Consider the following 17,229-nt stretch of genomic DNA (forward strand, 5'->3'; position numbering starts at 1 on the left):
AACAAAAGAAGGACTATATAAATACAACTATTCTAAGAGACCCCTTGACTAAACAAAAGACTTCTGAAGAGATTAATAAGGAATTAGTTAGGATAAAGAATAATCAAACAGAAGACATTGATGGCAAATGGGAACTTATAAAAGACACATTAAATAATGCATGTAAAAACACAATGGCGACCAAACACGACAACATGAAAAAGAAGTGGATGACAGAGAAGATATTACAATTGATGGAACAAAGAAGAATACTTAAAAATAGAGATGAAAGTGAGTATAAAAGATTACATGCAGAAATACGAAAAGAAACACGGCGAGCAAAAGAAGAATGGTACAAGGAACAATGCTCTGAAATTGAGAGTTATGAAACAAGACATGATAGTTTCAACTTACACAAAAAAGTTAAAGATTTAGCTGGACTTAATAAAAAGAAAAGTACAAGTTTATTGTTAGATAAAAATGACAAAATAATTCCTGATGTTAAAGGTAAACTGGACAGGTGGACAGAATATGTCAAAGAACTATTTGAAGATACAAGAAAAGATCAAAAATTTTATGATAACATGATCGGAGAACGAGGACCAAGCATATCGAAAGAAGAAATATTACATGTTATCAACAAATCAAAGACAGGAAAAGCCCCTGGACCGGATAAGATACCAAATGACATCCTGAAACTCATAGGAATAGACCATATAGATATATTTGTACAATTGTTTAATGATATTTATAATTCGGGAATTATTCCTAGGGATTGGTTGACATCTACCTTTGTTACATTACCCAAAAAGACTAATGCCAAAACTTGTAATGATCACCGTACAATAAGCTTAATGAGTCACACCTTAAAGATATTTCTAAAAGTTATACACCAACGAATATACAAAAAAGTAGAAGAAGGTATAAGTGAAACACAATTCGGTTTTAGAAGTTCCCTCGGTACAAGAGAAGCATTGTTTGCTTTTAACATATTAGCGCAACGATGTATGGAGGTTAACCAGCCACTATATGTGTGCTTCCTGGATTATAATAAAGCATTTGACAAAGTTCGTCATGATCATCTCATAGAATTGTTAGAAAAGAAAACACTTGATAAGAAAGACATCCGCATTATATATAACCTCTACTACAATCAAACCGCAACCGTGAAGGTAGAAAATGAGTTATCGAATGATATAGAAATAAAGAGGGGTGTGAGACAAGGTTGCGTTCTCTCACCCTTATTGTTTAATATGTATTCAGAAGACATAATCCAGGCAGCTCTATCAGATGAAATAGCTGGCATTAAAGTGAATGGGCTAAACATTAACAATGTTAGGTTTGCTGATGACACTGCACTACTAGCTGGAAACCTCAAAGATCTACAATTACTTCTTGACAAAGTCGCAGAAAAAAGTGAAGAATTTGGCTTGACTCTTAACGTAAGCAAGACTAAGTTCATGGTGATATCTAAAACACACCAACAAGAAAATCTTACAATCAATAGGGAAAGAGTCGATCAAGTACGTAAATTTAAATATCTCGGAACAATTGTAAATGAGGAGATTGAAAGCTCAGAAGAAATTAAATCGAGAATAGTACAGGCCAGAAGTATCTTTAATAAGATGAAAAATGCATTCTGTTCGAGAGACATTTGTTTAAACACAAAAATGAGGTTGCTAAGATGCTATGTATTCTCAAAATTATTATACGGAATGGAAGCGTGGACATTGAAAAAGAAGGACATGAACAGTTTAGAAGCTTTTGAAATGTGGGCATATAGAAGAATTCTTAGAATTAGTTGGGTGTCGAGGATTACTAATCAAGATGTCCTAAGAAGAATGGGAAAGGAAAAAGAATTAATTAAAATTATTAAAGTAAGGAAGCTACAATATTTAGGCCATGTTATTAGGGGAGTAAATTAAAAAATATTGCAAATAATACTAGAAGGGAAAATTTGTGGGAAGAGAATGAGGGGTAGAAGACGGACATCCTGGATTGACAATTTAAAAAATTGGTACAACTGTTCAACGTCAGAACTCCTTAGATCAGCCAAATCAAGATCAGAAATTGCCATGATGACAGCCAACCTTCTTAGAGGAGACGGCACAAGAAGAAGAAGACTGAAGAAAATGGAAACTTCAACAAACTGTTTGATTAGCATGTCTGTATATCCATGGCCCTTCAATTTCTTATTTATTTGGATACAAAAGGATTTTACACACAAATTTTCATTTGTTGGATAGTGGTTAATACCTGCCATTACTATTACTTGTAAGTCATTATTGTTTATCTGGAATACATCATATGACTTTTTTAAGATTAACATTTAAGCCGCTTGCAATGTTCCTGTTGTAGGTCTGTTCATCTTTTGTCAGGTTGCAGAAATAAGACAGCATCTACTTAAGACAGGGACTGGTTCAAATGGCTCTGAGCACTATGCGACTTAACTTCTGAGGTCATCAGTCGCCTAGAACTTAGAACTAATTAAACCTAACTAACCTAAGGACATCACACACATCCATGCCCGAGGCAGGATTCGAACCTGCGACCGTAGTGGTCACGCGGTTCCAGACTGAAGCACCTTTAACCGCACGGCCACACCGGCCGGCTAAGACAGGGACTATTTTACTATGGATTACATGAAGGATAAGTTACTTTATCTATGGAAGACACATTCTCATTCTGTGTAGTGGGTGAGACAATATTTCTATTTTGCAAGGAAGCCAGCCTCAGTTGCATTTCACCTAATTCATTAAAGTTTCTATTTTACACAAGTCCTACACAGTGTGGTGTTGTAGTCTCCCAACTCAGTAGGTGAAGCAAACGTACCTAAGAATTAAGCGTGTAAAAGAGTGTGCAAGATCATTAAATTTATATCAAAAGAAGCAAATAAGAGGGTTCAATACTTTTCATGCAATGTGACCAACACTTGCAATGGAACCCACACCACTACTATTGTCCCCTCCCCATCCAATCATTTGTGCAGTTACAGGCCAACCCATTTTTCACGCATTTGAGTTGTGACACACATTCATATGCTTTTAAAATAGAATTAAAGGGAACAATAAAATTGGAGTGCAACAAAGTATTGAGGAATGGGATAACATTGTACAGCATAATAAAAATATTATATAAACTTGATATGCACTAAAATTACAATTTGGGAAACATATTTTGGTTCCATATGTTTGGAGCTAATAAATATTAGGCATAAAATGAAGTTACATATCATCATGCATCAATAATAGTTGTTTCTTAAAATTAAAAAAAAAAATCTTTTTAAAATTTTCTGTTAATGTAGTATCTCTTGCTTATCAAGCATAAAGCAGAAATATATTCTGTGTTTACTTTGATATCCTACTATGAAATACAAGCAGTAACTGTGAATAAAATATGATATGAATGTTATGTTTTGCTCTAGGACAGAGTACATATCCTACAAGAAAATGGATTCACCTGATAACCATTTTCAATCCAATGAGGCTACCATAATAGATGATAATAATAAGCAAAAAATTACAGAAGAAATTACTAGAACTTTGCAGGAAATCTCCAAAAATGGTAAGTGCTACCGTTCTGTCTGACTCATGTTGCTGTATATGTCTAGTGTCAGCAGGCAAAGAAGAAATAAAAATGAGATATATAGTATGCTAGCAATACAAAACACACTTAAGCCGCTATCTCTTCATGATGTTCTTTTATCTCTTTCTTTTTTACACCACAGGATGGTATCACACAACCTCGTGGTTGCAATTACAGAATCTCGTGGAATGTCACTATAAGAAATTATAAAATCTTATCTTTAACTATTGACGATGAAATTCTTATTTATCTCATCACATTTTCCACCATCCTGTACTAAGTGTGTCCATAAATGTAAGGACCAGTAATGCCAAATGATGTTGGGACTGTGTTAAGTCCCCTCTTTTGCTGAACTGTGTGGATATTTAATGACAGGAATGATCATTTAATGACAGGAATGCTAATTTGAAACCAAAAAGTCTGGTCAACATGGGCTCTAAAATGCATACCTTAAGATCTACCATGAGTACATGTTGTCTAACTGGCATAGGTTGTGGTTTTTATTTAATCACCATCAGATTTGTGATATTCATTTTCCTCTCAACCTGAATACCTTTCTGACAACAAACAGTTTACTGAACAAAGTATACAACAGATATGACAAAATAAAAAATTTGTTGTAACAGTTATTGTGGTCCTCAGTCCAGAGACTGACCTGATGCAGCTCTCCAGACATATGTCTGCTTGTGTCTGTATGTGTGGATGGATATGTGCGGGTGTGCGAGTGTATACCTGTCCTTTTTTCCCCCTAAGGTAAGTCTTTCCGCTCCCGGGATTGGAATGACTCCTTACCCTCTCCCTTAAAACCCACTTCCTTTTGTCTTCCCCTCTCCTTCCCTCTTTCCTGATGAGGCAACAGTTTGTTGCAAAAGCTTGAATTTTGTGTGTATGTTTGTGTTTGTTTGTGTATCTATCGACCTGCCAGCGCTTTTGTTCGGTAAGTCACCTCATCTTTGTTTTTATCAAAAATTATTATGAGATAATCTTAACAGATGCCATAAATGGCCAAATCTCAGATCATTTATGGTAAATCTTGGTCCTTAAATACAGGGTGCCCCAGGAGGAATGTTCAATATTCACGGACATGACAGGAATTATCATTTGAGGCAAAAAAGTCTAGTAAACATGGGCTCTAAAATGCATACCTTAAGATAAATGACCACCTCTCCATGTCTGATGCTGTGAAACAAGTCTCTTATACTGCAAGCTCTTTGCTTCCCATATTTTGGGAGGCGGTAGTATTGATCAAAACAAAGAAAAAGAGGTATGAACTCTTCAGTAGAAGAGATTTGTTTCACAGTATCGAAGGTGAAGATGTGTTCATAGCCCTTAAGGTATGTACCTTGGAGCCAATGATCGCTGGACAATTGGTTTTTGTTTTTGTCAATACTACCACCTCTCAAAATATGTAAACCAAAGAGCTTGCAGTATTGAAGATGAAGAAGCGTTCATAGGTCTTACTTAAGGTGTGCATTATAGAGCCAATATTTAGTAGAATTTTTTATTTGAAAGATTGTTCCTGTTGTATTCCTGTGACATCCTGTATGATAATAACTTTAAATCAATAACTATGAATACTATTGAAGAATAATGTCAAATTCAGGGAAATTTTAAGAAATAAATATTGGGACTCAGTCAGCAAAGCTGTTGGAGCCTGCAACAAATAAAACATATTCATTGTGGTTCTGACTTGGCTCATAAAAAGAACTACCCCATTGAAGTAAGTTAATTTCCACAATAATATATCCATACAGTTAAACTAGGTAGCATTTGATGATGAAATTAAAGAGCTTGAAATTATTGGAAACCTTGCAGAGTTTGCATAAATAGACCAGTTCAGATGTGCAGTGCAAACATCCATTTTGGGAGGAAGGAAGGCAGGCGACAAAAAGTAGGAGGAAGTAAAGCACAAGGTATGTTAAAAAGATAGGAAAGTATTTTTGCATAGCAAGAGTGACAGGTTACAAATTTCTGGAGATCTGAATAGTGAAACAAATTAATATATCTTGCTATGTCAGAGATCAAACAGTAATCAGTATTGTTGCAAATGATTAGAATGATTTCTGTAGTTAGTAAATCATTTACATTTGATAAGTTGAACCTTGCAATCTAAATTTCTTATTATCAAGTCCAATTACTGTTTCTGTGTAATGCAAATCATCAAGTATACCTCATATTTTAATTATGAATATAACAGAGGGAAACATCCTTAGTTATTTATTTTGTGTTCAGTAGATCCCAGTAGCCAGTGAGTCACAAGGATATGGAAAATATCAAATTGTACATAGTTTAGATGTAACTTACATAAATACAATAAAGGATACAATGTAAATATAATATCAAGTTAAGAACATATAGGCAATTAGCAGAATGTTGTGTTACACTGAAGAAGGATCAGTAATATATGCAGTAAGCAGAGTTAAACTAAGTATTACAACCAATAAATAAATGCATGAATACTAAAACCAAAATTTTTGAATGCTAATGATAGTGCTCAATATAAGATTTGTAAAGCAATTATAAGTCTAGTGACAGTATCCATTTTCTCTCAAAAATTCATTGACCTTATAAAAAGGTTTCCCTATTAGGTATTCTTTCAGAATTTATTTGAACTTTTGCAATGATTTATGAAGGGATTTGATATGCAGTGGGAGTGCATTAAACAGCTTACTGCAGGAGTAATAAACTCCTTTTTGAGGCAGATTTAGGCTTTTCAAATTCAATGTGTAAACCGTTTTTGGTTCCTGTGTTGTATTCACTTTTCTGTTGTCTTTGTACAGAAAAAGGCTGTTACAGATAAAATCCAACAGGAAGAAACTATACGGTGACAGGGTGGTAAGGATACCCATCTTTTGAAACAAATACCTACAAGAGAGTGTGTGATGAACAGCACTCATTATTCTGATAGTCTTTTTCGTGCAGTGAAATTTTTTTTTGTGAGAGGTTGATTCCCAAAGAATATAATGGTATGTAACATTAATGAATGAAAATAGCCAAAGCGGGAAGCTTTAATGGCATGTACTTCAGCCACAGAAGCAATAATTTGTATTGCTAATACTGCTGAGTTAAGTCTTTTAAAAAGATGAAGACCAATACAAAAGTTGAGGATACAGAATTCCTGGGTGCATATATAGACAGCAAATATAATTGGTCATTACATTTGCTGTCTATATATGCATCCAGGAATTCTGTATCCTCAACTTTTTGTATTGGTTGACCTCTGCACTTTATGCTCATTTCCTCATGATTTCTTTGTGGTGTAAATAACCTCATACAATGGGTTTAATCTGCACTGAGTAAAGACTATTTGAAAAAAAGAAAAAAAATTAAAATTAAAATTTCAGGGAAAATTTTGTTTGTAGTTTGTTCAAGATCGTTACTGGACAGTTCAGCAATAAGAATCATAGTATCATCTGCATAAAGAGTAAATTTCCTCTTAGTATTGGAATAAAGAGGGATGTCGTAATTGAAAATAAGAAATAGCAGCAAACCTAAAACGGAGCATTGTGGCACACCACAAGTTAACACCATCCGTTCAGATAAGGCAGGTTCGCTGCTCTTGGTCCTTTAAGTATGACTGAAGCAATGAATCAACAATACCACCTAAACCACAATATTCTGTATTTTTCAAAAGAATCTGATGTTTTACACAATCAAAAGTTTTCAAGAGATCATAAAAAATACCTACTGGAGAAATTTTCTTGTTAATGGCTTCCAGAACTTGATTGTTAAAAGAGAATATTGCTTGTTCAGTACAAAAACAACTATGAAGCCCAAATTGACTATTGTCAAGGAGACTGCTGAAGTTGAGACAATAGACACTCAAACTGTGCACAAGTTTTTCAAGAATTTTTAAAAGATAGTTAAAAGGGAGACTGGGTGATAGTTTTTGACATTATTTTTTCACTTTTTCTAAAGAGAGGTATCACTGCAACCAGTTTTAATCTGTTAGGGACATTTCTTCTTTGAGAGATGTACTGAATTTGTTGCATAAGACTGGACCTATATATTTATAACAATATTTCAGTATTTTACCAGAAATATTGTCCACACCAATGGAATTTTTACATTTAATGACTTACTTATTCTTTCAGTCTCATTTAATGTAACACAAGGTAAGGATATCTGGGAGTTCCGTTGCTGATAACTTTCTGTAGAAGAGCAATTGCTTCATCCACATCTCCTTTACAGCCTGCCTTCTCTGCTCCAGTCAAAAAAATGTTTGTTCAATGTTTCTGCAACCATTATGGTTTCTTTATAATATTGTTACCTTGTTTAATTTGTACCTGTGTCATGGTTCCTGTGTCCATGGTTTCCATCTTTATCACATTCCAAATTGTTTTTAATTTGTTAGTTTAAGTTTTTATGCACATATTTATTACCTTCTTTAGAGTGCTACAGTAAAGTTTGTAGTACTGCTATTTCTTTGAGTCATTCCTAGCTTTGAGGGAACTATGCAGCATCCTCTTTGCACTGCAGGATGTTTACATTCATGAACTGAGCAATTTATTCTTGTCAGTGCTTACATGGCTGTTTATAATTATTTTTTTGGAGGAAGGTAGCTTCAAAGAGAGACATAAATTCATTTAAAAGTTTATTATACTTTTTATTGTACTTTTTATTTACATCTGTTTCACTGTATTCTGGACTCCAGTCTATCTCTTGCAAGTTGTTGTTGAAATTTTTAAGGGTCTCATCAGTTATTGTCCTAAACTAGATAGCTATTACAGGACCTCTCATATGTCAGTCTGGTAATTGGCATGGCCCATCAGTGAGAAGTCTGATCTCAGTGGCAGTTCTTTGTGAGTGTCTGCAGTGCACTCATGATGGGAGGAAATGGCTGACTTTCCTGAACAACATGCAGTTGTGAAGTTCTGTTTTTTTTCTCAGTATGAGTGCAGTGGAAACTGCTATGATTATTTAAACGACATACAAAGAATATGCTCTTAGAAAAATTCAAGTGTATGAATGATTTTCTTTGTTTAAAAATGGGCAGATGGTCATCACAGTTCAGTCCTATTCTTGTCATCATTCAACTGCTCAAACTGAAGAATACATTGGCAAAATCTCCAATATCATCTTTGAAGATCAGCATCAGATAATCAATGGACCTGAAGACTTATCTGGGTTGTCCTAGGGAATAATCCACTAATTTTGAATATTGATTTGGGAACGTGAAGAGTGGCAGCAAAGTTTGTACCCAGACTTCTCACCACAGATTAGTATATTCAAGATTGTGAAATGAAGGACACATTGAAAGATGATCCTAATTTTTTTTTAACAAGATCATCAAAGGTGATAAGTTCTGGTGCAAGGAGAATGGTCCAGAAAGAAAATAATATGGAAGTTACTTGGCTTGCCTCCTCAAAAAATGTGTGTTAGGTGAAACTGAATGTGAAATTATTTGACACTACTGATGTTTCAACTACCAAAAATCGGATAGTAAATCAGCAATTCTGACAGGAGGTTACAAAATGACCATGGTGAAGTCTAGCACCAATATTTACAGCTTTGTGGAATTCCAGCAAGCAGTTTATACATTATAAAAATGCTTTGTGCACATAGCTTCCAGTGTTCACCCCTTTTTGGCCTCAACAAAGATAACTATCTTGGCCCACGCTCCCTATTCACCGGATTTAGCTCATTGGTACTTCTTTGTGTTCCATATGATGAAAAGGAACTTGAAAGGAAAATGTTCTGACAATGTCAATGATGTAAAACACTGTATCTTAAAGGTCCTTGCAGGTACCAAAGAGGATGAATTTGAAAGGCACTTCCAATACTGGAATTAATGTTTGGACAAGTGAATTAATTCTAATGGAGAGTACCTTTAGGGACATTAAAGTTGTATTTGACAAAAATAAAGTACACACATTTTCTAAGGGTATTTTGGTTATTTTTCGGCCCCGTCATATGCACCCTCTGCTACATATCATATAGTGGCTTGTACAGTACAGATACGAATGTAAGTCTTTGAAACCTTTTGTGTTTAATCAGGTTCAGCCTTTTCTGCAGAAATATGAACATAATGAGTGTCAATGAAGCCCATGGTACTGTCATTTATTAGTTAACAGAGAATAGATTTAGATTGGATTTGTTTATAAATAACTTGTTTTCGCAGTTGCTGCCTTTCAAAAAACCATTTGTAATGGACAAAATCAGATGCAGATTCTTTTATACCTGCCTGGATAGCCATGCACGATAAAGTGCTACTTCCGGGATAGGTAGGTGCATCATCCCCAGATTGAATCAGCCCAGTGGATTAATGATGAGGGCCGATGTGCCAGCCATCCTAGATGTGGGTTTTAGGTGGTTCCCCAAAGCCCACTACGTGAGTACCAGACTGGTACCCATGTCCTGCCTCACTTACATGATTCACAGATGTTCAGAAAACTTTTGCTCAATTTTATCTGTGAACATTCCAATGTAGTCATAAAGTTTTAACTAAAAAAAAAAAATTACACAATTAGTTTTTTGTTTGTTTGCAGGTGGCAAACTTCAGTTCATTAGAAGAATAATAGGGGAAGTGCAATCAGCCTACAAAGGAGATTGCTTACAAATCATTCACGTGATCCACTCTAGAATATTGCTCATTTATTTATTTATTTCTTGTTCCATAGATCCAGTTAGTGAGCCAATCACAAGGATATGGAACGTGTCAAATTGTACAGGTTTCAATTTAAACTTACAATAAATACAAGGGCAATTCAATGCCAAATTGTACATAGTTTAAGTAAGACATACTATAAATACCGTAACAGATACAATGTCAGCTAGATAACATAACAACCATTTAACAGAAAAAGGAGTTTCAAATAAAGGTTAAAGATAAGAGCACAAAGTTAAATCAGATATTAGGCCTACAAGAGTAAATACAGGTACAGCCAATTTGTTGTTACAAAAAGTGTGCTAATGCCCAAATGCACAATAAAATCAATCGAACTACTTCTAGACACAATAAGTTTAGTGATGGTATACATTTTCTTTCAGATATTCATCCACAGTATAATAAGATTTCTCTGTCAGGTAATCTTTGAGAACTTGTTAAAATTTTGGCAGTTCTGTATGAACACATCTGATATGTAGTGGTAGAGCATTGAACAGCTTAATGCTGGAGTAGTAAACTCCTTTTTGTACCAGAGTGAGACGTTTCATTTCGAAATGTAGATTGTTTTTGTTTCTGATGTTAGAACCATGGAATTTACTGTTGTCTTGGTAGATAGAATAATTTTTGCACACAAAGGTTAGCAAGGAAAAAATATACTGTGAGGCAGTTGTTAGGATACCTATCTTCCGAAACAAGTGCCTGCAAGAGTGTCTTTGATGGACCCCACATATTATTCTGATTGCTTTTTTTTGGATGGTGAAAACTTTTTTTGCAAGTGGTTGGTTCCCCCAGAATATGATAGCATATGACATCAATGAGTGGAAGTAGCCAAAGTAGGCAACCTTAATGGTGTCAACTTCAGCCACTGAAGAAATTACCCGTAACGCAAATGTTGCCGAGCTAAGTTTTTTTACATAGATGAAGAATGTGAACTGACCAATTACATTTACTGTCTATGTGAGCACCCATGTGTGCAACACCCATACCAAATAGGACTAACAAGGGTATTGAATATATACAGAGAAGGGAGACATAAATGGCCACAGGTTTCCCTGACCCATGGAAGAGTGTTAAAAAAAAATTAAAAAAAAAAACTGAACTGGCAGATTCTTGAAGAGAGATGTAAAGTATCCTGTAAAGTATACCAACAATGTTTCAAGAAACAACTTTAAATGATGACTTTAGGAATTTACTACAATTCCCTACGTATTCCTCACATAGGGATGGAGAGGACAAGATTAAAATAATTGCAGCATGCACAGAGGCATTCAAACAATCATTCTTCCCATGCTCCTTATACGAATGGAAAGGGGAGGAACCTTGATAAGTGGTACAGTAGGGTGATGATCTGCCATGTATTTTGGGGTGGTTTGCAGAGTATGGATGCAGATGTAGATGAAAATATCTGCAATCCTTATGCACACTGAAAGCTCTGAGCCACAGAATTGTATAATATTTCTTGAGAGGTTAAAACAAAATGGCACTGCCAGTTGATGAATCTGAGTGCCTTGCAGTAATTTGGTTTTGGAAGCAGCAGAAATGATGCAGCTGTGTCAGGCCAATCCAGATGGCTAACGAAATTATCCAGATTGACCTCAGACAGTTACAAAATTTCAACTGCTGCTGAAAATGAATTACCCACAAACCTAGTTACACATTAGCATCCAAAAAGATATTATTAGTGATTCTAGTGAGCATACTAAACCCACAGACAATCCTATCTTCAAAAAAGGAAGATTATACTCAGTTATTATAAAAGAATTATTGAAAATTCTCTGTATTTTGTACACATCATTCTCTTATTTCTCAGAATAATGTTTCCTGAACAATTGTGACAAGTTAAAATTACATGCAGGAGACCATCCTGGATACCTATCTGTTTTTAACAGTTGTCTTCCAATTGATTCTTTTGAGAATATACTAACGACCAGTTCAGAATCTTGATACTAAATCATCTCTGTAAAGACCATTCCACAAAGCTCTGTAGGGAAAGGTACAATGTGTATTTGATTTCTCTACCTCAGATTTGTCACTGTGATAAAATATTCTTACAGTTTGACTAACTTTTGAAAAAATGAAGTGAAGGTAGTACTAAGCTTAAGTGTGAAGTTGTTCTCTGATATATATTTTAATGCAATGAAAGATAAAGTGGCCATTTTCTAATCTCTATCATGTTCTAATTTGTCACAAATATTTAACGATTTGTTTTTAATCATATATTAATGTTTATGATGATGATTCACACCTCTTAACGTACTTATTTTCTCTGTAATTGATATTTAAGATTAATTTTTATCCTTTTAATGTATGTTACTTATTTTCAGTATCAGAAATGCAAAAGATTTTTTCCAAGATGGGAAGAACCCAAAATCACAGGGAAATTGAAAACAGTTTGTGAGTATGTGCTAGTTTATGATTATTATATAACACATTTATGTGCAACAAATGGTCAGAAATCATGGACCATTATTTACTTAGTTATTGTCTGTCACACACCATCCATTTTAAAAATCCTGGGTAATATATCATACATGTTATAACTTCAAGTTGAACAAATATATTTCAAGGAAGACGCAGTACATGAAAGTCACAGATCAAGTAAACAGGGTAAGAAGTGTGTACACTTTAACAGTCAAATCATAACTGAGTCCAAGCCTAGAGGCCGCTGGCTGGCGGGCTGCTTAGGTGGCTCTGCTGCTACATGGCTGGCAGACAGCGCCGCATGTAGAGGACGCGCGTAACTGCACGGCGGCACTCTGAAAGATCGGCGAGTCACAACACTTTTCCACCCTTTGAAGTTTTTGCACAGGTCTTGAAGGAGGGAGCCTGTAGATTGCTAATGTCCATAGGTGTTGTTTGACTGGCCATAAACTTTCGAGGAGGAGGCTTACCATATGGACGGAAGTGTCCCCGATGATATGGGGTCGAGATGACAGGAGAAGTGGGGGTTGAATCTGCTGGGGTCCTGTGCACCAATCTGCCCATTGCGGCAAGTCCGGTTGTTATAACAGGAGACATGGGCGATGTGTCCGCATCGTGAGGAGAAGGAGGCGAGTAGAGTTGATCCGACAGATGATGGTCATCTGGTTCCTGCATGGGCATGTCTCCTGGTGGTGTCAGTTCTTGTGCTGGCACCGATATGATGGTGAGAGGACTGCGTTGTGAGTAATGAGAGATTCCAGTATCCCGAGCATCAGGTAGAGCTGAAGGTGGTGTAGCGGCATCCAGAACAGGTGTTGCCGAAGTTGGTCCGAATGACGCACTGCAGCACCTGTGCCCATCTGGATTTCATACAGGCGTTGGCCATGGTGTCGTAAGATGCGGCCAGGACTCCATTTTGGCCACCTGCCATATCCCCGTACCCATAAAAGGTCGTCGGCAGTGAATCGGCCAAGCGGAGGCACCCACGGCCGTGAGGTGGAAGGCCGCAGAAGATGAAGTAGCGTGCGGGGCTGTCGGCCATGTAAGAGCTCAGCCGGGCTGTGGTCGCCCATGGGGGTGAAACGGTAAGAAGACAGAAATTGCAGAAGCGCATCATCAGCAGCAGAAGAAGTCAGGAGTTTCCTCATCTGAACCTTAAATGTGTGGACCAGTCATTCGGCCTCACCGTTTGACTTTGGATGGAACGGAGGGTCCGTGACATGCATGACGCTGTGATGGGCACAAAAATCTGCAAAATTGGAAGAGGCAAATTGTGGACCATTATCAGTAACAAGAGTAGAGGGAAGGCCTTCCAAAGAGAAAATGTGAGCTAGAGCATTGGTGGTTGCCGTGGTGGTAGGCGACGTGCAACAGACAATGAAAGGAAAGTTAGAGTAGGTGTCAATAACGAGAAGCCATTAAGTACCTAAAAAGATCCCATGAAGTAAGCATGAATACGCTCCCAGGGCTTCTCAGGCGAAGGCCACGGTGACAAAGATGACTTCGGGGTGGCAGCCTGTGATGCACAAGAGCCGCAGGCAGCGACTATGTGTGCAATTTCAGAGTCGATGCTGGGCCAGTACACATGACGGCACACCAGAGATTTTGTGCGAAAGACACCCCAGTGCCATTGGTGAAGGAGGCGTAAGACCGAAGCATGCAAAGACGCAGGTACCACAACACACGGCAAAGCATTTTCGGTGGAAAGGAGGATAACACCATCCCCAGCTGTGAGGCGGTAACGCAAAGCGCAGTAGTTCCACAATGGATCAGAAGTCTTAGTGGATGGACGATCTGGCCAACCCTTCTGAATACAGCGTAAAACCCAGGAGACGTTAGGGTAAGTGTCGATAAGGCATTGAGCATTTACAGTGGCTTTGAAATCGCCACAGAGACAAATATCACAATTTGGCTTCGCAACGACAATGACAGGAGAGGACCACTCACTGGAAGTGACAGTAAGCAAGACCCCTGAAGCAGTGAGACGATCCAGCTCCCGTTTGACCTGATCACAAAGGGCCACAGGAATGGGCCAAGCCCAAAAAAACTTAGGCTGAGCCGTGGGTTTGAGCATGATATGAGCTTCAAAGTCGTTTGCATGGCCTAACCCAGGAGAAAAAAGGGACAAAAATGTCGTCGACAAGGAATCCAATTGAGCATAAGGAATAGCATCAGAGACGATATTGACAGAGTCATCTATGGAGAACCCAAAAACGCAAAAGGCATCAAAACCATAAAGATTCTCCTCGTTACTATGGTTGATCACAAATATGGGAACAGTGCGAATGACAGATTTGTAAGATATCTCAGCATCAAATTGTCCCAAGAGAGAAATCTTCTGTTTATTGTAAGTCCGTAATTGCCTAGTGACAGGTGACGGGATTGGAGAACCCAACTGAAGATAAGTCTGAGAATTGATGATAGTAGCAGCAGAACCAGTATCCACTTGCATGTGAACATCTCGACCAAGTATTTGCTAGGGTGGCTTTTTTGAAAATACTATGTATTTGGACAGTGAGGGATAACTTCACTGAAAGGGAAGAAGTACAATTGACAGACAACACAGAATCAGAATCAGCGTCATGTTCATGAACATCATGTATACAGTCGGATTTGCAAACTGATGACACATGACCCTTTTTTTTGCATTTGTGACACACGGCCCAACGTTGTGGACAATCTTCTCGTGAATGTTTCGTAAAACACCAAGGACATGAAGGAAGTTACCGTGGGTTTTGCTGCAGTTTCTTAGAAGTTTGTTTACGGTTAGGCCGAGGCTGTGCTTGGGAGCATACTGCAGCCACGTCGGCCGGCGGGGACATGCCACACGCTTCGTCAACATCGCACAGAGGTTGTATTTCCCCAATGTCGCCCCATGCCCCTATTTGCGCTCCAGCGGCGTGAGAAATTTCAAAAGACTGAGCGATGGATAGGACTCCATCTAGAGTTGGATTTGCCAACTGAAGGGCATGTTGCCTAACTTCTTCGTCGGGCGCTGATCGGATAATAGCATCCCATACCATGGAATTGACGTAGGAACTTCAGTAACAAATTGACACTTTCTACTGAGGCCGTGAAGTTCAGCAGGCCAAGCGCGATAGGATTGATTCGGTTGTTTTTGACAACGATAAAAGGCAACACGAGAGGTGACCACATGCATTTGCTTTTGAAAATAGACAGACAGAAGTGAGCACATTTCAGCAAAGGACAAAGACGTAGGATCTTTCAAAGGAGCCAATTGCGACAACAACCGATACATTTGAGGTGAAATCAATGAAAGGAACAGAGACTTACATGTTTGTTCATCTGTGACATGAAATGCCAAGAAGTGCTGTCGAAGATGTTCTTCATAATCAGACCAGTCTTCCGCTGTCTTGTCGTAAGGAGGAAAAGGAGGTAGAGACAACGACAAGAGACGCCCCGCATTTGATGCCACGACAAAATCACAAATCGCATTTGTGAGAAGCGTTTGCTGTTCTATGAGACCTTGTAATAGTTGCTCTAAAGTAGGCATGGAAACATGTGGGTCATTGATGGGAAAGAAAAATCACTACCTCGTAGCCAAATGTTATAACTTCAAGTTGAACAAATATATTTCAAGGAAGATGCAATAATATGAAAGTCACAGATCAAGTAAACAGGGTAAGATGTGTGTACACTTTAACAGTCAAATCATAACTGAGTCCAAGTCTAACGGCCGCTGGCTGGCTGGCCGCTTAGGTGGCACTGCTGCTGCATGGCTGGGAGACAGTGCCGCATGTAGAGGACGCGCGTAACTGCGTGGCGGCACTTTGAAAAATCAGCGAGTCACAACAATACATGTGATGAAGACTGTGTACAAACCTTCTTTTTTGTGATTCATTCTTAAAGTGTTGAAGTGGTCAGTATCCCTCTTAAGGCAGACTGAAGGAAGAAAACTGAGCTCAGAAACTTGGTAAAAGACTGAAGGAAGCAAGTGGATGAGTTAGAAACTTTCTAAAAGATTCACAAATGGTTGCCCAGCAGTCTTGAACAGGAAGTAATGTAAGATAATGTTGATGTAGTCTTCATTCAAAATATAGTTGTCAAGGCTCATTAAAAATATTTTACTTGTTTTACTATATCTTCAGCTGAAGGGGATATAAGGTGAGAGCAAGAGAAGTTGAGATACATATAGAGCCGTAAAAATAATCCTGTAGGTCTACTCCTATTGCTGTCTATATTAGTAGAATAACAAACGGAAGGGAGAAAGTAAGAGAGGAAGGTAGGAAATAAGATAGGGGAGAAAGAGAGGAAAACAGGGAGGAATGAAAATTAAGGTGTTATACATTGTAGACTACAAGGTAATTATTAATGGATCACAACTTGTACTGTGAAGTACAAGGGTTGAAGTCTGCCATAGTATTTTCAAAAAAGCCACCCTAGCATTTGCCTTTAGTTAGGTAGAGAAACCATATAAAATCTAAACATGGTGACTAGTTGGTGATTTGAACCCCACTTCTCTGAAAGTGAGTTCAGTGCCTTAATCTTTGTGATGCCCCATACAGCTACAGGAAATGGGGTGACAAAAGTTAGCAGTGAGGACTATTTACAAAGGAATAGAACATAAAATTGTGGATTATTTATTTACATTTATGATTTCAAAACAATGTATGAAA

General features: G+C 37.6%; 1 protein-coding gene across 8 annotated transcripts in view; it reads left to right on the plus strand.

Moving 5' to 3' along the window:
* LOC124613172 (syntaxin-12-like) overlaps positions 1-17,229 on the plus strand; it is a 58,330-nt gene that overhangs the window by 4,062 nt on the left and 37,039 nt on the right. For 3 of the 8 annotated variants that reach the window (XM_047141804.1, XM_047141800.1, XM_047141805.1), the window contains exons 1-2: positions 3,346-3,543; positions 12,496-12,565. In XM_047141804.1, the coding sequence (XP_046997760.1) occupies positions 3,381-3,543; positions 12,496-12,565 (233 nt within the window). In that variant the 5' untranslated portion in view covers positions 3,346-3,380. Of the gene's footprint in view, positions 1-3,345; positions 3,544-9,685; positions 9,896-12,495; positions 12,570-17,229 lie in introns of those variants that run through there. The other 5 variants (XM_047141803.1, XM_047141802.1, XM_047141807.1 and 2 more) reach the window with 5 other exon arrangements.

Source organism: Schistocerca americana, chromosome 4 (assembly GCF_021461395.2).
Source record: "Schistocerca americana isolate TAMUIC-IGC-003095 chromosome 4, iqSchAmer2.1, whole genome shotgun sequence".
NCBI classification, from domain to species: domain Eukaryota; kingdom Metazoa; phylum Arthropoda; class Insecta; order Orthoptera; family Acrididae; genus Schistocerca; species Schistocerca americana.